Below are 27,933 nucleotides of genomic sequence, written 5' to 3'. Positions count from 1 at the left end.
TTTTTTTTTTTTTTTTTTTTTGATTGTTCTCTGTGTCTCTCAAGTTGTGCAAATCTAGAACAGAGAGGATTTTCTTCTTTAAGAACTATATACAACTCCAACTCTCCAACCTTAAAAATCCCCCTGCTTCTCCATGGTCAAAAATTTTCCAGATTTATGGGAGTACTCAGGATTTGAGCCCAACACACATTGTTTCCTCACTTTGCTGAATTTTATCTCTTTCCTTCTAACAGCAGCTGACTTCCTCTGTACTTCCTGCTTCTGAAGCAGCCCCCCTGTGACTCAAACACATTTCTAAATCTCATTTAATACTATTTGAACATCAGATACTGAATACAAGAGCATTTTGGGGTCCTTCTACAGAAATATTTTTATAAAAAATAAACTTGAGTTTACCAGCTTATAAAACAATATAAGTAAGGAAAACTGTTTTTAAAAAATCAAGTCTAGGACATTTTATCAAATCACTTCTTATTTTGAGGAATTACTAAAAACTTTTCTAATATTTTGAAGAAATCTGACAAAAAATATTATAATCCCCTATATAAAATTATTCTTGTGTGTCATAACAGAAACAATTACGTCATGCATTCATATAGTGCTGTAAGATGGTCAAAATAATGAGCTTAACAGTTAAACTCGACTGCCTACTTGAACACATAGGCACCTAAAAACTGTGGGAGAACTTGTGGCAGAGATATTACTTTTTAAATACTGATTCAGTGACAGTAATTTTGTAGGCACATGTCCCTGTTTTGTGTATTTTAAGCTGTATGCTGTATGGCATGATAGTAGAATTAATACAGAGAATAATTGGACTCCTTCCAGAAAGGAGGAACTTAAATATTCTCTAAAAAGAGATAAAAGGAAAGGCATGGGTTAAAATGGCAATATCAATCTGGAAACAGATGGGAATGAAAAGAAAAACAGTAAATAAGAAAACGCCCAGAGAAGAAGGATGGCTGAGACACTGTGGAAAAGCTGAGTGTTTAGTACTTACTTTATCTGCCAAGATCTAGAGTAAATGACCAGATAAGGTATTTTGCATTAAAATAAAAAAAAAGGAATGTGCAGTGTTTGTTAAAAATATCTGAAACTGTGTTCTTCAGGATTCCTTACTCTAAACAGTGGGATGAAGTTGCTGATTACCGGGTTTTATCATATCTGAGATTTTTCCCCTTAATGTAAACACAGAGTTTCTATTCAAAAGCAAAAATTATCTCAAACCACCCATATTCACTTCTCTCCCTCCCAAAACAAGCAAAATTACCTGTATATTCAAGAAGTGCCAAGAGTATTCGTGCCTTCACCTCTTAAAGAAAAAGAAGAAAATATTTTGAGGTAATGGTTACAAGTATTTTCATCAACATAATATTACATTCACAGTTTCTCATTTCATACCAGCTTAACTCCAACTTCTTTCTAGGCAATGCTGATTCATACCTAAAAAACCAGTAATGAGTCTCAACTTCACATTGTTGTACATATGGCAACGAAAAGGCAGCTGCTATCTCAGAGCACATGTGTAGCAGCTCTCCAGAGCAAGTCCATACATGAAGAATTCCAGCCCCAAAACTCTGGGAAACCGAGTTTTCAGATTCCAGTTTTCATTGATTCCCACATTACCCTAATTCTTTCTTCTCCTTCTCATGTACTCTTTGTTCATACCCAAAAATCTCAAATTATCCCCATTTTAATGCAAACCAAAGCATTTAGGAAAAATACAGCAGCATTTGCACTTTACTTCCAGCCTTCAGAATTTTATTTTGCTTCAAAAAAATGTCTTTTGACTTAACAATCTATGAAGTTAAAAAGTAAAAAAAAAAATAAAAAAATCTTCATTTACACACGCAAAAATGTGGGTTTATCTCTCTTTATACTTCCCCCCCACACCTTTTATGTTTTCTTTGGAGGGAGCTGCTTTTCAAAGGCTGCAGGCAGGCTGAAGGAAGTGTAATTTATGACCAGAGCACAAATTTAAATGTGTTTACCAGTGCTCTAAGAAGCAGGAAGATTAACCTTAGAGAGTGCCCAACTTTGAGCACATCACTTGTCCTACAGGTACTACTTGGAGGAACACACACACACTTTCACTTCTTTCCAAACCTTCTTTCACACACCCAAGTTTCTCTGCAGTCCTATTCAAAGCCCTGTTCAGTGCACAAGCAGGGCTGAAATTGGCTATATGGACAATAAGATCATTTGGTAATGTTTTCCCCTACACCTTTACTGCCACAAATACAAACACCCAAACATTAAAAATTATTAGTTATTCCTAAAAATTTCTGGTTCTGGGCCTTTGTCTTAGCCTCTTGTCTTTTGAAAAAGAAAACAGAGATTAATAACCTGGCGTCTTGGAGTCTAAATGTAACTTAATAACTGAAAATAGAGTGTAGAGAAATAGGGCTTTTATCTGAATAACTCAGATACTTGCATCTTGTTTTAGATAAGATTAGTTGGATCTCTGAATTCAAAACAATTTGAAGTATCTATAAATAATGATTTCCTGCTTATGGGGAAATCACAGGACACTGCAACTCTCTTTTATCACTTCTATAAGTCTTCTGTGCTTCAAAATATACCCACAGGCAAAAGAGCGTTTTTAGATTATTTTCTACTTACCTGGGGTTATAAGTGAACCTTGGATGTCAATCATTTGCTTTTCAACAAATACCAAATGATATGGAAGTTCTCACTCCCTCTTGATACATGTTTATGGAAAAGAATAATTCCCTAGCAGTTTCTCTTAAATTCTGATTTGCAATGCAAGATGCCTTCAGCTTCTTTTATTTTTAAATATTCTTTTGTACTTTATTTTAAAAACCCCACATTAATCTGCTATTCTGATCCTTGCCAGGAAAGGCAAGATTTTATTTTTATTTTATTTTTCACACCTGAAAATATTTCAAAATGATAGATTTTGCTTTGCATGGTTTATAATTTAAATTGACACACATTTTTTTATGCCTTCAATAACTGAAAGGCTCTGTCACACCTCACTCCTAACTTAAAATAGATACAAACTTTCTCAGTTGCATCATATTTCCTGTTTAAACTTAAAATTATGCTGCTAGAAAAACAACTGCACTTCCTCCTGTAATTAAATGACTAGCTGGCTAGAAATCTGGCTTGCTCTAGAACACCTCTTCTTCTGATCAAAAATCTTACTTAGCTTTTCTACAGGAATATTTCTACAGAAAATTTAAGCTGAAGAAGGACCTGTAGAAAAAAAAGTGATTCAAAACAATTTATTAATTTTTCACTCAGTGACAGCCACCATTAAACTAAAAGGAGTATTCTTAGTATTGGAGAGCCAGCCCACTGTGATTAACTCCAAAAAGGAGACATTTCTGTGGCTGTTTTTATAATTTCCTAACCCAGGCTCTGAAAATATGATGTATCTCAAATCAGAAATGCCAAGTCAGAGAGGGAAGAGTTTGTTTGACTTGGCTGACTGGTTTTTGAAATTTTATAATCATAAAACTTATCACAAAGTTCTTTCCCATTGGTCTGATATTTAACTGATTCTTTAAGGGACACTATAGCAACTAGCCCACAAGCAGAAGAAGCTAAACACACACACAAAAATAATTTAAAGCTAGTCCTAAGCTTTTGTTCCCACAGAGAATCCTAGCATAGGCATTTTTATAAAAATAATCTTACTCTTTATTTCTGTTTATTTATCAAGCAGCACAGGATATAAAGCAGGAATTACAGGCAAGATATTCTGGAGGGAAAAGGCCACCTACTTTCGTATAAAGACAGGGGAGAAAGTCTAAAACCTCATCTCACACTGTCTCTTGGTTGTGAAGCGGAACAAAGTACTTGGTAACTTCTATACAGCACTGGAAGGGAGGCAGAGGAGCAGTGGAGTGATAGCATCAGTTAGGATGGATTAAATTAAAACCATGGCTTTGTAACAGAAAGAGAGAGAACAACTCCAGCAAAGCACAAAGTCCAAGGTACAGGACAAAATCTGTGGGGTCTTCATCTTTCCAGTTAAACAGGGGGAAAAATAGCTAAATTTCAATAAAAACCTCATTTTGGTTTATCAGTCCCATGAAGTTTTGTGACAAATCAGTTAAGTCCACTGGACTTCAGTAGCAACTGAAAAACCTACCACATTCAACATATGGTTCCTTTGTTTTCACTTGTCGGAAGACTATTTTCCTCTTCAAAAGACTATTTTCTCTTCAGCATCTAAAGCTAACAGGGTAAGTATAAGACAGCTGAGATAAACTCCACTAACCCTGTTATTGAGAGTACAACTTATCTATAGACTACACTGTGTTCCACAAACCTTGCCTGGAAGCAGCAGGAAGCAGCTGTGTATCTCTCCCCTTCCCTTCCCTTCTCTTCTCTCTGTATTATTAATGAAGTGCTTATTTATGATGGTGTTGTTTTTACACTAACCTTCTACAAATTTTCTGATATTCTGGGCAAGACTCCGGACACTGCTGGGGAGGTTCCAAGGGTCTTGCTTGATGTGGAGTCGTAGCCTCTTTGGACAGTTGAGCTTTGGTTCCATTTCTTGCTGAAACTCTAAGCAAGGACAAAAATAGTATTTTTCTGCTTAAGCCTCCTGAGCAAGTCACAGTAAGACATTGTTTTTTCTTAAATGTTTGCATTGTTCAAGGAGTTGGCAACTTATTCAACTCTAGTTGAAGCTATGGTGACAGGTCTAACAGTCATCTAAGCTCCCTGCTTAAGTCTAAGGAGAGAGTGAGCAGCATCCCCAAAAATGATTCTTTCTGAAGCAGGTGCATAACACAGAAGGTGCGTGGTAAGTAGGACCCTGGAACTTTTAAAGTCAAAATGGTTTCAATAAGAAAATTAAATTTATACCAAAATAACTTACTGAAAAAAAAAACTAAACAGAAAACTCAAAACAAAACAAAAAAAAATATAAAACCATAAAAAAAGAAAAAAGTAAAAAGGAAGTTATGTACTCTTTTTGAGCAAATTCATTTAGCAGGTAGCAATTCAGGCTTTGTAAAACCTTGTAAACAGGGTAAAAAACACACTCTGATGACCTAAAACCAATATTCTTTGCTAAAAGACATGTAGGGTCAATACATCTTAATATTGATATTAATAAAACTATCAGTTTCACATTGAACTTCTTTCTTTTTTTTTTTAAAACTCAGTCTACTGAAAGAAGTCCTTTCTGTTTTTCATCACTTATGACTTCCACCAGATGCTTATTTTTACCCTTCAACTTAAGCAACCATACAAGTGGTAGTGGAATTTACATACAGGGTGTTTTTAAGCAATCAGTTATACTTATTTATAAGTATGTATTTGGCATAAATATTGCTGTGACTATAAATCACAACTTATTTATAAATCCACTTCAAACGTAATATAACCACAAAAATAAAATTAAAAAAATCTGGCGTTGATAATAAAAAAGATCAGGAATGACTTTCAGTAGTTGTGACAAAAATGTATTAAAACACCTGCAATATAAAAAACTTCTTGCTTCAAAAATCTCATGAATACATCAGTTCAGAATCTAAAATTTAGTTGATTTTGGAATTTTTTCCTACATTATGCAATAAAATTTAAGGAGCCAGTTTGCAGCTAAGAATTAGGATCTATTTAACATGAACTTCAACAATCAGTTATTGCAGAATATACCAAGATTAAGCAAAATCAGTTCTTTAACAGCAGCTCAAGGAGGGAGCAGCCATTTCCCTTCAAGCTGCCTTTTGATTCTCAATAGCTGGAATTAAATGTTACCTTGGAGGCCTCGACCTGGTGTAAAGTATTTTGTCTGCTCAAAGGCCCTCATCACAGCTGGTCCTTTCAAAAGATTGACAATTGAATCGACCTGTTGGGATCAAGGTTCTGTGAGAAAGATGTTTTTTACAGCAACAATTACAAATATTTTCTGTAAGAAATGTGGACTACTGATGAGCAACTTTGGATTCTTTCTTACCTAATGGCTCTAGTTAAAGTAACAAACTAGAAAATGTTAGACTAAATTTAAGGAGCTGTTTAATTTGCAGTTTTGGACTATTTACAGAAAACTGAGGGAAAATGAGTAAATACATACCAGCCCAGTAAACAGTGGGAAGCAAAATTAAAAAGAGGTATTTTCTAAAGACATCTTAGCTCAAGCACAGACATCAGTGTCAAAGCCAAGAAAAATAATCTCATACTTGACCAAAAAGATGCTCCAAGCAGCTATGGAGCTTGTCCTGTTTATCATGGGAGATTCGAACACTTATGGGAAGCTCATCACCTAAAAAATATTTTAAAATGAGAAACTGTTTAGAAGCTTCAGCATGTTTTCCAAAACCTTTGCAACTTAGATAATCTGCTTTGCACACAGACTGATGTTTACACTGTCAGGACTATAGTAACTGTTTTCCCTACACAATTTGCATTTATTACTTACTCAATAATACAGAAATATCTCTTAAAGAAATTCATATTCAAAACCCAACTGATCATGGTTCTGGAAGATGCTTTAGATGAGCCTACTTGAGGGGAGGACTAGACAAGATCATCCCAAAAGCTCCCTTGAAACCTCAACCATTCTGTGACCAGAACATACAATTCTTCTCTTCTGGAGAACATACTAAACTCCAGGCTAAATGGCCAAGTGTGAACCCAATGCAGCAGACCACAAAGTCACTGAAACCCATTCAGTGCAAAGTTTTTATAAAGACTCTACAGATAATTCACAGTCCTAATGTTCTTACTAACAAAATGGTTCTGAGATTTTAGTAATCCAGCAAAAATACAACACCCAAATCCTGTATTTGATATGAAGTTTTAGCAGCACATACAACATGAAAAGTGAATAAAGTGCAAAGGAGGAGGACTCTTAGGTCACTGCCTTGTCACTTGCTGTTTCAGACAACAGGTGATACACATCAAACTCTTTCAAAAAAATGTTTAAAAATTGAGCTTAAAACTGGCTTTCCTCCTTGATGTTGGTGACAGACAAGAAGTAGCCACTTGATAATGTATGATCCAAATTTTTATATTCAAGGTTAATCTAGACTCATTTTTCTTATGTCAGTGAAACACTTTAACAGCACTTTTCTTTCCTTGATTTTTTTTTAGCTCATTTAGACGTCCTTACAACCATTATACCTCTTCACAGGATTTTAATGGCAACACAGCATGGTGCCCAAGAGCTCTGATCTAGAGTTAGCCAGGTTAACTTTGGAACCAGCTGAAAATTAAGTCAGCAGAGAGTGTGAGTTTCACTGAGCAGCAATATTTGCCATCTAAAGCACTGTATCTGTGCTTGGCTAGCAAAGACATGTCCTTTTAGGCACCTCAGCTGGTACTTCAGCTTGATGCTGCACAACAGTGTATCAGCTCATTTTTATCTAAAGCTGAAGATACAGACCCTGGGTCTCCTTTTTTATTAACAATTCATTATGTGCTTCATCCTTTACTCTGTATTAGCTTAGCTGTGTAAGTATGTATCATTTCTGGAAATGAAATTCTGTCAAGGTATTCACAAGGTATCTCAGATACCTTACATAATGTCTTAATACTTTCCTGTTCCAACTGAAAATATCTCTCCTGGTACAATGAGCAACAAAAGTTTGCCTTCACTATGGCCAGGCCTCGCTGGTGGGCCACATTCAACTAATATGCTCAGTTTTTTCTTTCCCTAAATCATTCCCAAATGATAAATTCCCAGCTTAGAGCAAATATTTTTTTTTATTATTAGTCCCTGAGTATATGACCTCCTTCTCCATGCAGTTAAATTCCCATTCCTATTAGCAGCTGCAATTACTTAAATCCAATTTGTCATGGCATAAACAAGAACGTGCTTCCATGTGATCTCACATTCCTTCCTACAAGAGCACACAGCCATTTCCTGCTGTCTAGGTGCTGACACTGGCTAGGACAGCACTCCACACTCACCTAAAATGCTCCTAACTCTGTGCAACACAATGCAATGTCAAGACATGAAAGACATGAAAAGCAGTGATTCCAGGAGCTCTAATACAGTCTATTCACAGAGATAATGGAATGCTGACTCTCTTTTACAGAAGGATTCCTAAGTGCAGCACTAACTAGGCAGAAGCAAAATTATGCACATCTATTACTAAGAAGGATGTAATTTTTAAAATAAAAACAATAAAACTGCCAGGCAAATTAAAATAATAAAATTGAATAAAAGAAACAAAGACAGATTCATAGATAACTTTTCTAAACATACCTGAATCCATTTCATCACTGTGAAAATAAGAACTGCACTGACTGCTACAAATGCTGGTGAAAGAGGCAATGGAGTTCCTATTGCTGTTGCAGTCACTTGAAAATTAAACACAAAACAAAAAAAAATAAATAAAGCTATGTCCTTAAACATAGGCTCTGTAAAAAAAGTTATGGAAATTATTTCCCTTTTCCCATGCTACATTTGATGATGAGAAGGCCTGTGTAATTCTTTATACATAATAAATATCCCTTTGCTTAGGCTTTCATTTAATTTGCAGTCCTGGTAGGACTCAAAAGACCGGATTCCCAAAATAGATGCTTCAATTATCTTCCTTCCTCTTACCTGTGAACAAGTACTTGCAGAATAGTAATACAGAATAATAATACATTCAATAATAGTTGAATGCAAAACAACCAACTGTTCTTGCATGAGTGGCAGTTTTTGAATCTGTGACCTCAGATATTTTAGTTACTTCACATTTTGTCCTGATTCATAGCTAATACAAACACTGAGTTTTTACAACTTGCACAACAGAGTCTCACTGAGGGTTTACAGGAGATTTGATTCATTTGAGTAGCACCAAAACTCAAACTACAAACTATTTTCCATGTCAGTCAAAACAGTTCATGATCCCATCTCTTCCAGCTGTTCCTTTTTGTTTAGACATGTATAGACATTTGCATCTTTGGCTTCAGTCAAAACTTCTATGCATACAAAATTTCATCCACATTGGTTGGATAGGGAGATTTGGGGATTTAAATTTGTAATTTTTTTCTGCTCTTTTCTCTCAAAAACAATTTTTTCTGCACAGAAAACACACAGAGAAGTACCTACTTCTGTAGCAAAACCAGAGTAAAACACAGACATTCGTACTAAAAATCCTGTGAAGATACATTTGAATTCAAAGTCTTCAGTGTTATTTAGGCATATGAAAATAATTTTGTTTCAATGCAGGAAATGCTTAAGTAATTATCCAGCAGAGGGAGTCTTAAAAACCCAAGTGAATGTAAGATAATGTAAAAGTGTACCTAAGGGATGTTTATACATAATGATATGTATCTTATGATATGGATATGTATCTTAGGATTTGGACCCATTCACCAAGATTAACATATCCATTCTTAAAATAGCACTGCTGTTATATGTGTGCTCCATATTTGTTTTCTTTATTTGTGTAGATACAGAAGTGACTTTTCACTAATTTAGGCAGAGCGACTTACATTTCCTGGCTAACATCCATGTTTTGGACCTGTAGTCAACAAGGTAAGTGAATGAGTTAAACTTTTAAATGAAGCAATATGATGTAATTACAATCATAACCATTAAGTAGATGAAAAGACATCAGTAACAACATGTTCCTAATAGCTGGTGAACAGTCCCAAGGAGTATTAAAAATTTCTGGCTGGATATTAAGAAATGTTTTCTAACTCTATTCACTTATTAAAGTCTCCAAAGGGGAGATGAAGGTTAATTAAAACTGGGTTGTGCAAAGCATGAGAAAATAAAACACAGGAAAATGAGAAACAGATTAGATGCATTTGCTCTGTCATTCTGCATGATTTTTGTGTTGTATTGTAAGGTTTAGAAGGAGACCCTACACAAAATGAGAGCATTATAATGGCTGAAATTAGCCAAACAGTTCCAGTAATAACCACTGTGGCATTATGAGAGCTGGAGGTCTTAAGTGTTGACTAATACAATTATTTAAGCAGAGAAAAAACCATTCCAATCTCACTCCAACACGTGTCCTTAATGCACAAATTTTATGATTATTCTGTATATGGAACCCTAGGTTTTATTATTCCTACAGAGTCAGAATGAACTATAAAGGACAGGAATCAGAAAAAAGAAAATGTTTTGAACAAAGAGATGCCCATGTCCTGGGTCACACCTTCTTTCTCCACATACAAATCCTGTGCCAGCTGGGAAATCTCCCAACAGGAGCAAGCACACCTCACAGGAGCAGCTCATCAACAGTCGGTTTGGCACATCACAAACATGCAGGAGACTCTAAATGCTCTTCTGCTGGACCAAGAACTTTGCCTGTGTGTTCACCATGTTAAGAACAAGACAAACTTAATCTGTGCAAATAATTTCTGCATTTATATCTGTATGGTTCTCTTTCTATTCTGATGAAGGGTTCATATCTACCAGGCTGCAGAAATCAAATACAGCTTAGAAAGAGATCTCAGCAACACAAGGTTCAGCAGAAAAATGATGAACCTACTGAGCTTCTAATTTCTGAGCATAATAATGAACTATGATACTGAACAAATAATGAACATTCATTTTACTTGCAGCTAAAATTTAAATTTAGTTTTAATATCATGCAGTTAACCAATTCTCTCTAAGCAAGATAGTATAATCTATATAAGAACTATACTTGCTATAATTACTCCTTCCTCTCCAAAATTCTTTGTATTCTCATTCACAGGAAACGTGATGCATTACAAATTCTAGAGGTGAGTTGATGCTACAGTATTTAGAGTGAAAGGTGAGAAATATATGTTGATAAACAGTGTATTTTTTTTTAGTTCAGGCAGAATGGTGGCTGTATCACCCTGCTTTCCATGGTAGATATTTGGTTTGTTGTTGGAGACATAATAACAAGTTATTTCTGTTTTTTATAAGACAGATAATCTAAAGTTTTACATCTCTGGTTGTGATATCCTATCGAGATTTGGGAAACTAAGACCTAATAACTAATCTGTACTCATAAAACTTTATTTTACACATCTTGAGGCTAGTCACTCCTCCATTAGTAGTGTCAGAATCATGTTCCAATGGTCTTCATAACCACTTGATACTTTACAGATTTCCGTACTTGATTCAGTTGAAAAATAAAAATATTATTAATAAAGTTACCTGTAAGAATCCCTGTTACTGATGGTATCATGACCAGAATCTTCTTGTTCATCCCCTGTTACACTGAAACAGACTTTCTTCCCATTCCTTTCACCCTTTTCATTGTCGCTGTCTGCTGGTATTAAAGGTTCAGGCGTTTTACGTTCTGATTTGGGAGAATATGTTATTGAAGAAAGAAGGCTGTGAAACACACACACAAAAAAAAAGGCACATTAATGTGAGCTAGCAACAGTATAACATTTCTCATCACCATCCTCCAACTATTATTCTATAATATGTGAAGGGAATATCTTAATTCAGTAAATATCTATTTGAAACAAGGGAAGGAAGTGACAAATTCTGTTGTTAAAAAGTCCAACAGTGAAACACATTAACCTTACCAAATACTTAATCGTGTGTGAAAGTAATGATTCCAGCTGGAGAAGAAATACAGCACATTCTTGGACACTTGGGGTCAAACTGCATATTAACATAACTATTTTTAAATATGAATCCTGCACTTCTTAGCACAAATCAAGAAAACAAACTGAAGAAACTGTATGTCTGTGAAAAGTATGTATTTTCCCAATTACTACTGTACAAGACACGCCAGTGTGCATCACAAATTATTCTACTAGGGCATTTTAAAGATCTTTATTAACATCTCTGTGTGCTTACTGACATTCAAAGTGTCTAAGCCATTGTCACTAGTAAAACTGATGATTAACATACAAGCGTCTGTGACGAGCACAAAAGTGACATCCAGCCAAGAAGACAGAACAGTGCAGATTGCTACTTTTAGAACATGCAGAAATACTGGCAATGTTCTTGGATGATTAATTCATACTGAGCTGCTCTAATTTACTTTCAAGATCAGAACAGCAATAATGGGCAATTGTCCTTTAATTCCTATTTCCCAAACACTCCATTAAAATCACATTTTCAAATTAATATTTGGACTTCTAAAGCAGCATTTTTCTTGCAAAAATTTCTTGCTAACTACCTGAAATCAGAGGAGACTGAACTAAGCTTTTTTTCCCCCTTGAATTACTTAGAAATAGTAGCAGGGTTTTTTATTGAAGGAGCTGTAAGAATGGTCAACTGGCAAACGTCCTACCAAGAACATGGCAGGATTCAAACATATGTTAAATCTTCTTACACAAAATTCTTGCTACTGATGGGAATAGACAGATAGATTTTATCCCACCTATAGTTAAAGGTACTGATCTGAACTGCAACTGGAATACAGAAAAATGATACTAAAGGTATAATTTCACTAGAATTTAAACTCACCCCTCCACTAGACAGATGTCTTTTGGGCTACATGATGCCATAACACTTTGTATTAGTAGGAAATCACAACTCAGTTCTTTCCAGTAACTGGCAAGCATAATTCCATGAATACAGGAAGAGAGATGGGGCCCATATTTTCCATCAGTGTTCAACTGTTGATCTCATGCTAGAGATTGTGTGGTTTTGAGCTTGTCCTATAATAATGTGTTATTGAAGCAGAAACCCAAAGAAACCTTTTTTTCATATCTATAAATCTTATTTTCTTAGTAAGAAATATGTAAGGGGTTCAAAAAATGATTAGGCAAATTCATGGCAGATCATTCTAATATTGCTCTTAAACCAAAAGATCCATTCCAAAAAGACCATATAGTTCTGCCTTCTGAAAGATGAGATGAGGACAAAGATGAATCTATACTTTTGCTTGTTCTTGTGTTCCCACTCCCATCCACTTAAAAATAAAAGTTCATTCTAGTAACTTCTTGGGGAGTTTGTTGTTGCAAGAAAATAATCAAGAGTAAGAAACAAGCATAATGAACTGCAATTTCAGCTCCTGAAAGTATCTTCCCCTGAGTAATTATTTGTCAAGACACAGACAGACTTCTTTTATTCTTTATCCCCTTCTTTTATGTGACTGTTTAGTCACTGCTGCCAAGACCTCAGTAAAAGACTGATTAAGGTAGCTGGATCTTTTCCTAAGGGGGCTTTTCCATTTCTCTCAGCAGGCAGGCTCTTTTTCTAAGGAAAATTTTTCTGCTGAACTACTGTGAATGAAAGATAGAACCTTGGATTACCAAGTTCTGGAGCAAGTAGGTACTGAGGTCACTGATGTGCTCTTAAAAGCTCAGTCCAGGGAGTTTAAAATAAAAGCATGGATACATCCCCTCCCCAGTAATCATGCTTAAATTTACTTTTGTTTTTCTTCTTAAACACAACACATGCACAACACATTTTCTCTAGAAATGTGTTATCTATCCCAAACAAAATTACCTTAGACATCTAGCTCTCAAAGGGGAAACACATGTGTGAATAGTGACTAACAGCTGGAGAGTCTCTCTGAAGTATATTTCAATGAAACAGAGAAATTTAAATCTTAAAAAAAAAAAGAAATCCTCACCTGTGGAATTATTCCTATGGGCAACTCAAGTCAACACAACTACAACAAAGAAAACCTGCTATGGTTAGTCAAAGAACTAAAAATGGCAGTAACAAAAAACCTCCTTCAACCTCTGACCTTCTCTGTCTCTTCCTCACTCCACAGAGGCTTGAGAAATGTTCAAGCCTCTTGTATACGAAAGATATCTTTTCAAAAAACAGCTGGGATAATGGGAGAGCACTGAGTGCATGAGAACCAAGAACACAGTAGGACCATATTGAAAACAATTTTAAAAACTACTTATTTCTGTGTAACACCTAGCAGCATGGGGTATCTGCAGCATCACTAAAGAACCATTGGGATACTATTAAACTATTTGAGTGTGAGCACAGTGGAGCCTTGAGAGGCTGTGGAAAGGGGATACATATTCTGTGTGTATTTTTCTCTCTCTCTGTCAGAATTACATCCCTTATCCAACCAAACCTCATCAGCAAACCGTCACATAGACTCTTATGCAGACAATGCTAGAAGTACAAAATTTTCTCTTAAATGTTCCCTTGCCATAATCCATAGGCTCTCACAGACCTGCTCTTCAGATGAAACACTCATTTTTCAATTCACTAACAGACAGAAGAGGCTGAGCAGATGACACTGCCCCAAGATTTTGTGAGCTGAAACATAGACCAATACTGACCTCAACCCAGAAACCTCTAGCAATATTAATGAGCAAGTTTTTTAGCAGTAGGTATAAAGGGTACCAAACAGTATTCAGTTGTTGAATTTTACTGTCACACAATATCAACATAAATTAAAAATTGTGACAGATAATATGCTCATATTGTCTGTCCTGAGAATATTAAAATATTAAACATTATTAAAATATTGTTTAGAATAATAAGCAATTCAGTAAAGAATGACATAAATTTTACTGCTACTATGCCACAGCAGAAAACATAAATTCTACTGTCTTTATAAAAACAAAAAAATAGTATGTTCAAGCATTTCCTCCCAGCTGTTGAAGTACAAAAATTTCTAATTCAAGCACAATTGTCAAATTATCTATTGTGTCACTCTATCTTTTGTTTCTTAAGTCCTAAATCTCAAGAGTTAATTAGTATCTGTAACTATTTTCTAATATACCAGGTACTTCTGAACTGCTCACTCTTCCCTGTTCAGCACTTTTAAGAAGGTCTCTTGGCTATCCTGTTTCCTCTATAGAGCTGCTTTCCTTTACAGTAATTACTCACTGGCAGTCCACTCAATGTCCATGAGGAAAAGCATGAAAAGCCTCAGTCTTCCAATTAGCCAAAGGTAAAATTTGCTAAATGCCTCTGTGCACCTTATACAAGATCAGCTACAAGGTCAGTGTACAGGAAATTTAGGAATTAAAAAAGTGAACCCTTGTGTTTACTGTCAAAACTGCATGGCTCTTAAAATGAATATATGTATAGACATACATATATTCCTGTACACACAGTTTTTCTGTGAGTGTGTATATTTATATATATATTCATACAAAAGAAAGGCTCAGAATTTCCTGTGATTTTGCATCACAAGCTCAAGGGAGTGGAAAGGAAAGGTGTGGCATACTGGCAACTGGAACTTCCTGAAATATTGACTAAAATTCCATATATAATTTTCTGACTTCCACAAGGAAGAAAGACAACACAGGCTTTAAAGACAGTAGTTTCTAAGTATACCCAAGCACTGAAATTATAATGGATTAAATTAATTGATTCAATCTTCAGCACAATAATTATCAGAACTATGTAAAGGCACAGAAAACAACATTTTCTTAAAAATACTGAGTCAATTCTTGCCTTCATTCCAAGTTGCAGTATGTGATACATTGCAACTCCTTATTACTACATAACTATTACAATTACTATGAGAACAGTAAAAATAAGAAATCGAATTCTTAAGTACACATGAAAGGAGAAATCAGTCTACAATGTTCAAGATAACAGGAGAAACAATGATACACCACTTCTCTAAACTGGAGATCGTGACAGATTGCCTTTTAAATTCAAAAAATTTTGCTGTTTTCATTTTCAAAATTAATTTCTGACATTTGCATTGCATATGGGATCTTTCAAAACTTAAATACATCTTACCCTTCTTCATCCTTATCCCAAGACAGTAAATAGCCCAGAAGTCAACCCACTTCCTTAGCAAATGAAAAAGCAAGTTATAAATCCTTGTCCTGAATTAGGACTACCTGTGATGAGACTCAGTCTCCCACATTCAAGAGTCAGTGATTCTCCTAATCACTCAAAGGTGGCTCTCCCTAAATCCACAGTTCTTCCTTAAGGTTAACTCGGTTTTGAAAAATGTCTAAATTAATGCTCTCCCTATAGATGAGTAATGCCTTCCTCAAAAATTCATCTGTGGGACTACTCAGCAATACCTGAAGAGTTCAATAAAACCTGTTTTTATACCTCTGACCTTTGTTTCCATTCTTAGTGAAATTGTAGGTGACATTGTGTGCCTCATATTTTCCCCACTTCAAATTAACTTTGCCACATTCTAAAGAAAAACTAAAAACTGGGAAAAAACTACAAACTGTGGGGAAAATAGTAAGGCGCACTGCAAAAAGACCAAAATACAGCATTACCTGCACTTAAATTCTTTATTTCAATTCTATCTGAAGTCAGCATTGATTCCTATACTACACAAAAACATAGCCCAAATTTTATCATTATCTTCAACAGAAAAATTAAAGGCAAGTCCAGATGGTAACATTTACTTACTCATCTATTTGGCAGACACATGTTTCCACCTCTTTCAGTGCAGCTTGTAATTTGAACAGCAATTTTTGATAGACATCTTGTGTTTCTAAGTCTTCTTCTTTCAAGAGGTACCTCAGACCGTGGCCCTCTTGCTGCCCAAGAGATTGTCCTGAAGGGGCAGCCATAGTAGTAATGGTATGTTGGACATAAATCATGGGATTCAGTTTACCTGAGAATAATCCAAAGGGATTTCATCATCATCATCTTTTTTTCAAAGTACGTTTTAAAGTTAGTAAAACTAACACACACTGAAATATTTTTCTGTTTAAAAATCCATGTACTTATTTAATTTTGCATTTTATTTGCATTTCAAAGTCAAGCTATTTAGCAAAAAGTTATTGTGAAATTATGACTACCTCTTATGCTTTAAAATAAAACTAAGACTCAAAAGCAGGGTAATTTCAGAAAGGCTTGTCCTTAATTTTAATATTTGGACTATAAACCTAAACTGATTACCTTTTAATACTGTATCAGAAGCACTGGAAACAGCTCTTTCAAGCTCAATTGACTTACCTTGATCGGTGTTTTTATTTTCCTTTTCATGGGAAGAATGTTTTCTGCTGTCTAACTGTACACCAAAGGCACTACCAAGGGAAGTTGAGGTCTTAGGGTAAGACACTTCCATCACATTGATATGGCAATTGGTCGGGCAGAAATCACTGCTGTGAAGTGGTGAAATCTTTGACTTAGCTTGTTTGAAGGTAGGCCAAGCTCTGTTTTTTAATACTCTTGAAAACTAGAAGTAAGAAAGAAAATAAAATTTAGATTATTGGCTCTTCTTGTGTACCTAACTAGAAAATAAAAGCTTAAAATATTTAAGTCATCCTTGACTTAAGGTGTCTCGACTTTGTAATTGCCATCTTTCTCTAAAAGGGAAAGAAAAATATTTTTCATTTTAAATTTTAAAGGGCTTGTTTTTCTGAAGAAAATGATATTTTAAGAAATAAATAGCTTTGTAAAAGAGAAATAGAATTTATTTCCCATGGAATATAGTAAAAAATTAAGTGTCTTTCTGGGGAGCAAATCTGGAACTGCTGTACTGCTCATGACATTTATAAACACCTGCCGATGTTTTCAAGACAGTATTTTTCAAAAAGCCATGAAACTTTTGTCTGAAGTTATAATGAAGACAAAATCAGAAGGTATGAATTCTGTATTTCATATTCAGGAAGGAGGAGGTCCAATTTAATAATATCTCATCCTCCCGCATTAGGAGAAGCATTGCCAGGGATTGGAGGGAGGTGATCCTGTTCTTCTCAGCACTGGTGAGGCCTCCCCTCGAGTCCTGGGTCCAAATCTGGGCTTCACAGAAATAGACATGGGCATATTGGAGAAAAATGATTCAGGGACTGGAGCATCTCTCCTGTGAGGAAAGGCTGAGAGCTGGGACTTTTCAGCCTGGAGAAGAGAAAGCTCAGGGAGAAACACATCAATGTATATGAATACCTGAAGGAATGGTGCAAAGAGGACAAAGTCTGGCTCTTTCCAGTGCTGTCCAGTGCCAGGACCAGAGGCAATGAGCCCAAACTTAAACAAAGGAGTTTCCTCTGAATATCAGGAAACACTTTTGCACTGTGAGGGTGATCAAGTACTGGCACAAGTTGCTCAGAGAGGTTCAGGGAAGAGAGGTCAGATCTCCCTCCTCAAAGATGGTCCTGGGCAACCATCTCTAGGTGGTCCTGCTTAAGCAGGGTTAGCTGGACAATGTCTGAGTGATATTAGGAAGCTGATGAGCACTAGTACATAAAAACTGAAAACTCCTAATTTTACAGACTTTCCTAGCCCAGCACCTCTTCTCCCCACTATGTATCAGCTCAGCAATGAGGGATGTTTTCTAGTGTCTAATTCTAGCACAGTGCTTAGCCATATCTCCTTGACTCTAGCATTCTAAATTTTGTGTGGAGTCTTGAACAGGCTCAGAGCTACTTGATTTTTACGATGAGAAGATGTCAACCCAAAATGCTGAAGACTGAACTGGACACTCAGCAACATCTACTTCAGAACCAAGTCATGCGACCAATCTCTTCAACTGGAAAAGAGATTTGTCAGTTGCAAGTAGGATTTTTGTCAATATGTGTCCAGGGCAGTTTGTTGTTAGGGAAGAGGTTTTTTCTGGCAAAATCTAATCAGTGTTTTAATCACAATATCTCTCCAGTCAAAATATTACACAGACCTACTTCAGCTATGAACCACAGCTCATACATAAGAGTTTGGCTCTTTGCACGTTTCAAAGTAAACGTGCAAAGCTTCTTCACTAATAAATGTCAGTAAAAATTTGAATCAGTCAACTATTTACTAACACTTCAATTGAATTAAGACACATCCCTTTTGCAAAGTAAGATGTTTCTGTACTGGGACTTAAATTTCTGTTTATTTTGATGTCATATTACTTAAGTCTGATGAACACTTGTTGGGATAATTATATTTAAATCTTTAGATCACAACAAGATCTGGAGGGTTACAATAAATCCAATTATGGAGTTGTTCAAAGGCTGAAGAATGTACAAATTGTTAAGAAGGGTACTAAGGACATTCAATGATAAAAATGTTTCTGCAAGTAGTACATATTTCACATCTCAGTCTCCCACACATCCTGCTCCAGAGAGACCAAATTCTGGCTATGATTTAATCAGGTCAGAAGTCAGGACCAAAATTCTTTTCATATATGTGTTGAGAAACATCTGGGATTCATGGCACTGGAATCAAGGTCTATTAGGAGCAAAATGTTCTGATAATAATAATAGTAGGAACTGCAGAAATCTACAAGACTTGTATTTATAGAATTGAAACTTTCACAGTAAAACCAGGAGCCAAGCTGGGCTCAGGCGCTCCGAAAGTCTCCTGTAACTATGGTTACCTTTACCTTGCCAAGAAAATGACACATCTATTCCTGAAATCCACTGCATTACTAATTGTCATTAAAAGCTATAACTGTGAAACTACTGATTTTTGAGCAGATGAAATTTAAAGTGTAGTCTGTATCAGGAATATCTGCTTCTAGACAGTGTAAGAACTATGAAAACTTCCCTGAGGCTGTTTGTTTTACATCCAGCAAACACAACAAAATTTGATTTACTGACTTGGCCTCCTCTGTAGAGGCTGTCTATCATAGTCAAATTTTTCAGCTACAGAAAACATATAAATCACCTGCTTGTTACTTGAACTGTGACTATTAATATGAAAACTAATTAATTTTGTTTTTAAAAATGATATTTTGAATTTTAACCAAATTGAAAACATGGAGGTTTATAATTCAGGCAAACAATGGAGAGATCAGATGTTTGCTAAAACAATGTCAGGATTCTTTTGATGTATCCATTGATACAACTCAGTTTATTCCATCTTTTTTTAGAGAGCACCTGGAAAAATCTGACAAGATGCTTTATGTCTTCATCCTAATGACTACAGAAGCTACTGGTATTCCTAACAGCTCTCCCTACTTACCTTTTAAAAACTTAAAAATCATTATCTACTCTTTCAAATGCAGCTTCTGCACATGTGAAGCTTCTGTAATCACTTTTCTTTTCCTTTGCTTTTTTTTTTCCCCCAATTTTTTACTTATAAACTCTCTGAACAGACCAGTTTGTAAATGTCACAACTCAGACCCCCAAATGAGGTAAGACAGGTCAGATCCACTTTTTTTGAGCCATTTTGAGCCTACTTCAAAGTAATTCACCTCCCCACAATTAGGTGGCATGGGAGAGGAACTAGGAATCTGGATGAGAAAATGAGTTTGCATTAGCAAAATGGCAAACAGTTGATTCATTTACACCTTGCTTGGTTAAACAACTATAAAGAAATGCACTGAGTAGAGATCATAGTCTGGGCTATTTATTCATTCACATATCATTAATTTAGATCTTAAACATGTGAAAATCAGTAGCTTCTCCATTTTTCCATGCTATTATGTTTTATTAAACCAAGTAAAGCTAATAATTTAAATAATAAATAATAAATAAATAACACAAATTACTATTCACAATTATGTTAGGGTCTAAAAGTTGAATTCAAGGGTTAAAATTTGGTATTCAAGTTGCACTAGAAAGGAAAAAAAAAACCAGTTCTGTTATTGCTACACTTTTGGCTAACATCTGCAAATTCACTAGAGTATTGATTTAAGGCAGTTACAAGAATAATGGCCCTTTTGCAGAAATATGCAGTTGATTGTGTCCACAACTGAACACAGCAAACAAGAAAGAATACAAACTACCCAATATCTAAAAGAGGGATAAAAAAGAGAATGGCTTGAAAAAAATTGATGTAATTATTCAATTAAGGCATTCATGCTTCAAAATAGCTAAACTTTAAGCCACATTTTTGTCACTGCCCTGTTTTCCCCTTAAAAGACAAATATAATCAAGCTCAGTACATGCAGGTCATACCTTTTTATAACTAGAGATTCTTCTGTAGATATGCTCAATTTTCTCACTGCAAATGACACTGAATTTACTTTGAAGTTCAGTGGGGATCACGTCATTTAAGGAGTTGAGGCTGTTGCAATTCTGCACAAAATGTTCATCGCTTTTTGCCAGTGCTTCAAGAATCTAAGATAATAAAAACAAGAGAAGTATGTTATGAAATGAAGTTGACTAAAATTACCCCTTACTAATAATCTCTTATAACTAAAGCTGAAAAGCCTGATAACATTACAGCAAATGGTGCACAGCAGCAATGAATGAAGCTTGGGAGGCAAAGAGTTTTGCTTAAATCTATTCCCTGCTGAGTTATACCCATAAGTATTTTTGCTTGGCTTCTCATGACATTGTGTGATAATGGATTTACTACTAATTTCCTACTAATGTAACAACTATGGCTCCTCTGAAATACATTATCTGCTGTATTTACTTGATCAGCACATATTATGCAAAGCTGCTGAATTAATTCATTCATTACTTCTAGAAAACCTTTGGTTTGGCAGAATACTAACACATTGAAAAAGCATAAAAGAAAACTGAGTTCTGTCCTCTTGTATATTCTGCATAAAAGGCCAGGAAACAGGACACAGAATAAACTGTACTGCCCAGCAAAGACTGAAGCCTTGCTATAATGGTAAAAGAAAACTAAATAAAAGGCATGTTGAAGAGATGAGGGTAATTTAAAGCCTTTATAGATATTTCAGTGTATCTTTGACTTTCTTTCAAGTTTTATTTGATAATTAAGAAATAAGGAAGAGGGGCAGGAGGAATGGAAGACTTTGAAAGTCTTTTAACTTTTTGTTAGATTTAAAGGCTCAATTTATAAGGAAAACATAACTCATTTTTCCTCCTAAGCACTAATCGTCCTCCAAAACAATCAAAGAGATAAAGGTGACCAATTATAAGGTATCAATGAAAGATATATAATCATAAGAGTAAAAAAGGACACAAGTTTCTCCGTTGGTATTAAACACAATAAGCATTAACATACAAAAAATGCTTCATACCTTTGCAGTCAAACTGAAAAATCCCTTTGGTTCAATCATTTTTTCCAAGACATGGCACTTTATTCCAGCTGTGCTGTCATACTCATAAACCACTCCATACTCCAGATGAACATTGTCAACAGTCAGACTCACATGATCTTTCTTCCCATCAATTATTGCCATAGTGTTAAATTTGTCAATTACCTCTAGAATAAATAAAGTAACACAAACCAGTTGACAAGTCCTGGCCATTAAATGAACTATAAAGGACATAGGCAAACATTCTAGAAAGAGGTATGTTCTGATCCTTCTATTTAAAAACAGTCATTAAAAAACCTAGCTGAACAATATAAAAATCAGAGCACCAGTAGATTTATAGATGTTAAAATACTGGACTGCAAAACAGGCAGTACTCTTTCTTTACAAACAGTTACTGAACGTGGCTGATTCCATTTAATTTATAATCCAGAGACATTAAGAAAGACCCAAAAAAGGGAAAACTGAGAATTTCTAAATAAAGTAGAAGAAAATCACTATGAAAACTGTCAACATTCAGAAATGAAACCACAATAACTGCATTTATGAAGAGAACATAAATACAGTTCACGTGTTAACTGTCTCTTTAATTACAAATTGCAGATGAATGCAGTTTTATCTAAACATTAATTGCCTGAAAATAATCCGAAGGACAGTAGTTGTTGTTTTTTTTTTATTACCCATGCAGTAATGACTAATATATCTAGTTTGCCATAAGTGATTTCTAGTGGTGAAAATAAATCAGATAATGCCTGGGTTTATGTTTGTAACAAATTAAAATAAACAGATTTTCCCCAAAGTGTTCACAGAAGTATTTTCTCTAAATGGGAAACAGTAGTTTTCAAAGACTAGCATGTTAAATATATATGTTTTGAATACAGAAGAAAGCAAATCTTTATGTAAAACAAATCTTATGATCCGCTCAAAATTTCCTCTCTGCAAAGAAACCCACTGCCTACATTTTCCTTGTATTATAATAGCATTCTCAGCAACAACAAAAGCAAACAAGCCTCACATACCTTCCACTTTACAGTCAAAGGCATCACCTCCATCATCTCCAGAGGGTTTGGTGTTTGTTTTCTGAAGATCTTCCTGTGCACTTTCAATGCTGTTGTAAATCCACTGTATAGAATCTTGCTAGAAGACAACAAAAAACAGACAGCTAAAAAACGCTTTTCAAGTGCAACTGATGGCAGCTATTTCACTATTTTAAAGGTCTAAGTTAAAAAAACAAAACAAAACAAAACAATCCAGAGAATTTTAGCATTGTATAAAACCACCCAAAGAAATTTGGCAAGTTTTTTTTTATTTCAGCATATATTGTCATGAGACAGTACAAAATCTGTGACAGCATGGCATCCATCATTTTCATGTCTCTGCCAAAAACAATTTAAGACATTTCAAATCAAATTGCAGATTGAAAAACGTTTTTCCCCAATAAATCATGTAGGGAAAAAAAATAACCCATTTTTGCTTTGCTAAATCTGCTGTGCATCCACAAATCTAGTGCCAAATATCATGGAATATCAACCAAAGTCAGAGAATGTCCAGTTAATCCATCACCCATGTGTCACTGGCACAAAGAACCTATTCTATAGCCTTCATTACTTGTATTTGCCTTTACTGCAAATACTTTACTAGTGAGTTGGTTTTTTTTCCCCCACAGGTCAGCACCCTCCTGCACTCCTTGAAAAGAACCACAGGCTCCAAATGTCCACCATCTTCTGTGGTTGAGTGACACATGAGCACAGGAATGGTGGCTTACATGGGTCACACAGCTTTGGGAGAAGCCATGTGTATGCCTCACATCTTGTTCTATCCAGTCTGTAACTCAGCCACACGTCCATCATTCCCTTGTGGAAGGTCCTATCATGGCATCCCCAGATTACTCTTTCTCCCTTACACTTCAAAACAAGCCTGACAGTCAGTTAATCACTCCTTCTCCAGCAGCTACAGCAGAATAAATGGCATGATGTCATGATTATGACAAATCTGAATTCAGAAAGTTAATGGAAGAATTCAAAGATCATGGAAGAAATTGCTGACATTTAGGCTGAATGTTAAAATCTTCACACAAAGTGCCAAATACATCTCGTTATCCTTTGCTACAATACAACATATAGCTTCTGTCTTTATCCACTATGTACAGTTTCTCTAGGTTTCCTAGATTCATCTATGCCTTGCTTTTCACTCAATGGCATGAAATATTTTAATAAGAAAGAAACTTAACTTTCAGAGCTCTCTGTTGACTGTTGGAAGACACCTGTACAGAATCTGAATCAACAGGAAAGCTTCTGAAACCCACATTTCTCTGCAGATTCACCATAAAGTTTGATGCTTAGTTATGGATTCTTTAAAGACTTGCTTGGCAGCATTGAGACAGCCATGCCAATCTCTAATAGGAAGTACTAACTACTTAAACTGGAAGTCCCTTTTCCAAAAGTTAGCAACCAATCTAATGCAATACGACTTGGAGCAATGTTCCTCAAAATCATTACAGGGGAACAAACTAACATAAATCTGGCACATCATGATTAGTGTCACTGCAAAGAAATTGTAATGCCAAGAAGTAAAATCTGGTCTCAATTTTCTTTATTCAGACAAGACAGAATATAAACACTGTCCGACAGAAATTATACAATTACTGACTGAAAGAATCTGAAATAAAGCTTCATGCTCCAGGCAATTAGGAAGACTTTTTACCCTGAGAAGTCGAAGATATAAGAAACAGAAAAAGATTCCGTTCCAATTATGCAATTGGGAACCACAGGAGAGACTGCAACATTCCTGGTAATTAAATGATAGGCTGTATGCACTATACTTACAAGATAGGAAAAATCCAGTCATTTTCCAAAGAATAATAATAAAAAAAACTCCAAAGTTCTGAATAGGAAATTAAATTTTAGCTGTCCTTGCACCAGTAAGAATACTACCATTTACTTTAGTCTAGACAATTCTCCCATAGTTTTTGACAACATTGCATCCTAAATGAAGTTTTTCTTGTCTGTCTGAGGAAATTCAGTTATCTGTCATTTGCTGAATTATGATCATCTGCTTTTTAAAACTGAAATAAAAACTATGTATAAGAAAAAACTTCAAATTATACAAGCAATTAAAAAACCCAAAGTAATTTTTTAATGTCAAAGCATTCACACCAGCCAACATTAATCAACCATCTTTGGATGCCACTAGTTACCATAGGAAGTCTAGAGTTATACATCAAGAACAAAACTGCTATAATGAATTTAATTTATCTTTTATTCCAGCCAGTTTTGCTATTAGTGAACAGGACGTTTTCTTTTTACTAGAAAATCTTCCTTTAAAGTATAGGTGAGCTTGATCTTGATATGCCATGTAACAATTCCAATTCTGTATTATCATTTAAACACAAACATCCCAAGAACATTTTCATAAAGACTGTATTTATATGATCCAGTTCTAACTATGTAATATTTATAGCTATGCGGTAAGTGTTGGGAGAAGGATTCAACTATTGATTTTAATTGGATTTTTCTTCTCAGTAAATACATACTTGAAGAGTTTGTGAAGTTAATTAATAGTATTGCTTCATAGTTTATGAAAAATTTACAGAGAATTGGAAAATTACATTATAGAATCCAGTTTGGTTTGTTTTTATTCATAAATTTCTGTCTTGGAAACGTGAGATTTTCTCCTCAGCTAACACAACAAAGATAACAAAATTTGCATGCATTTAAAAAAAGGAAATTTTGAGTCTTTGATTATATGCTTATTTTCAAGTCTGGAATGCAATGGGAACTCTGAATTTTATGGGTGGAATATATGCACTCTGCTCTCTGTGTACTGAAGTGTAACAAAACTCCAGAAGATCAGTTTTATGAATTTCATTCTCCTGCTGCTGAGCAGGCAGCGAGCTGTGTGATTCCCTCTCCATCAAGATGAGAATATACCTCAGGATTCTTTCTGCAAAGGACTGCAGAGATGCTTGAAATTGTCCTTTAAAAACACCATATAAAAATTATCTATGATATTAGTGTAGAAACTAAGCAGATCTTGAACATCACCATTGAGCAATCTTCAGCTTCTATATTTCAGCTGGCTTCCCTTCAGGTTTTATTCACCACCTCTTTCCTCTCACCCCACTCAAACATATCTCAACAGATATGTGCACAAACATAAAGACTGCACTGTTTACTTCAACCAAAAAGAAAAACCTAGAAGAAAACGTGCAAGGGCACCAAATGAGACATACCTGCATTGGCCTCCTGTACTTCCTGCAGGCTGTGACATGAGCAATAACACTTGCATGAGTCTCTTTGCTGACATTAATTCCATTCACTTTGATTATGCACTGGCCAGGGTGGAGACCCGCCGCAGCTGCCACTGTTCCTATAAATAAAAACGCACATAGTTAGCAGACTTCTTTTTCTAAACATCTTCTTTCAAGATTACAGTCCAAAAAAACTCTTTTTTTAAAATCAGAACCTGATCTGACTGATCCTTACATACTTCCCCTGACCACAGAGCACTTCTGTACAGCAGCTGGATGACAAGAAAATGGAGTTTGCCAGCAGATGTTTCCATAAAAGAGACCAGATTATTTTCTAAACGCTGCTTTATAAAACAACATTGACTAGCAATATGTAAATGCAGAAAATTCACCACTAAGAAAAGGACTTTAAAAGGATAAAATGCCTCTAGCTTGCAAGTCACTAATTACAACTTAGCCTACTTTTATATGGCCCAAGCTTATGAACTTCTGATTTAATTCAGGTGTTTCACTTTTGCACACAAAACAGGTTTCAGGCAATACATAAAGAAATACAGGAGCATACTAAAGTATCATGTTAATCATTACTTGAAATACCTAAATTCCAAAGACATTTCCAAAGATATTGTTCGTATTTTCATCTTCCCTATGAACAAAATTATAGCAGAGGGAGTTACAGCTTCAAATCAACATCTCAATGGTAATTAAGTAGAATATCTCAAATTAAATTAACAGAGGGTGGGACAGGGGTGGGATGACATGACACCAAAACAAAACATTCTCTTTAAGCAACATAAAATATTTGGTCCAGTGACTTATTTTCATAATGGAATAATCATGTTGGGAAAATCTAGTGACTGAATAGGCACTACAAAAATAGCAGCTGTCTCCAGGTCTATTCAGGGCAATTCAAACTCACTCCTGAAAAACAGTCTGCTGGAGTACGACCTTAGTTCCAGCTACCTGAACATTTGCCTCCTAATGTCTCTTGATACTGCCACAGAGATGCCAAGGAAGTAAAAATCTATTGCCTAGAGACTGCCAGACTGGGGTGCAGAAGCCATGAAAGAAAAGGCTAGACTGAATTTGCACTGCTGACAAATAGAAAGCTTGTCATGACTTCATGGCTTGTCAGCTGAGCATATTTGACAAGGAAATAACTTACAGAATATACATTAGCTTCCCTCGTTTTAGGAATTATCACTATTAGATTAAAATTGCATTTAAAATCTAATATAAAAAAAGTCATCGGAAATTAAACTATTACCAGTTATCACAATCTCCCCTCCCCCTCAAAAAAGACGTTAAAATAAACATATAAATGATCTTATTAAAAAGATCAAAAAAAAAAACATCCCAAATCTCTCTTCAGAAAACTCCAAGGTCCCAATTCAGCACATGGTTAAAATCTTCCAGGTTTAGCAAATCACACAAGCAAGAACTTGCATATTGTTGAGGCTAATCGGAATAAAGCATGTGCTTAATGAATAATGATAGGCAGTTGAATTGAGATCCAGGTGCAGAAATAATTATCACATCAGCTACTAAGTCTGTAGTTTATTAGTCTTTCTTTTGAAAATTTAATTTCTGGCACCACAGCCTAGAAAAAAAGTAATCGAACTCTGTTCAAATCTGGATGTTTTGCAGATCAGTTCACTTTTAATTCCTCAGTTGCAAAGGCAGGAGGGGGGAAAGAGACACAACAATAACCGAAAATACAGTTCATTTGCTCTACCATAAACAACACAAGACAGCAAGAAATAATGCTTCATCTTCTTTTAGCACAAGTGCACTGCTTAAAAACATCAAGTTAAGATAGCAAGCATCTGAAAATCACATCCCAAAATAGTATTTACATGAAACATCTGTGATTACTAATAAAAAGCCACTAACACTCTTGAAAAGGTTTGTAAAAAGCACATTTTTTTGTAAGACATTTTCAGAACAATGCAGAAACACACAGCCACCTAACAAATTAACACACAGGTTCCCAACAGCCAAAGTGGATTGCACTTTGGAGAAAGTGATATTGCA

At 35.3% G+C, this 27,933-nt stretch overlaps 1 protein-coding gene across 1 annotated transcript in view; it reads right to left on the bottom strand.

Annotated features, from left to right (window-relative positions):
* Positions 1–27,933, bottom strand: part of PREX2 (phosphatidylinositol-3,4,5-trisphosphate dependent Rac exchange factor 2) — a 169,117-nt gene that overhangs the window by 54,367 nt on the left and 86,817 nt on the right. Inside the window, exons 20-31 of the mRNA XM_015619412.3 lie at positions 25,882–26,018; positions 22,670–22,787; positions 21,636–21,820; positions 20,596–20,757; positions 16,727–16,949; positions 16,175–16,382; positions 11,060–11,239; positions 8,195–8,289; positions 6,165–6,247; positions 5,743–5,833; positions 4,414–4,542; positions 1,271–1,312 (exon numbers count right to left, since the gene is read on the bottom strand). Of these exons, the coding sequence (XP_015474898.1) occupies positions 1,271–1,312; positions 4,414–4,542; positions 5,743–5,833; positions 6,165–6,247; positions 8,195–8,289; positions 11,060–11,239; positions 16,175–16,382; positions 16,727–16,949; positions 20,596–20,757; positions 21,636–21,820; positions 22,670–22,787; positions 25,882–26,018 (1,653 nt within the window). The remainder of the gene's footprint in view (positions 1–1,270; positions 1,313–4,413; positions 4,543–5,742; positions 5,834–6,164; positions 6,248–8,194; positions 8,290–11,059; positions 11,240–16,174; positions 16,383–16,726; positions 16,950–20,595; positions 20,758–21,635; positions 21,821–22,669; positions 22,788–25,881; positions 26,019–27,933) is intronic.

The sequence above is a fragment of the Parus major genome, chromosome 2 (genome assembly GCF_001522545.3).
Source record: "Parus major isolate Abel chromosome 2, Parus_major1.1, whole genome shotgun sequence".
Taxonomy (NCBI): domain Eukaryota; kingdom Metazoa; phylum Chordata; class Aves; order Passeriformes; family Paridae; genus Parus; species Parus major.
Note: the sequence above shows the minus strand (reverse complement) of the source record. Positions and strands in the feature narration are given on the sequence as shown.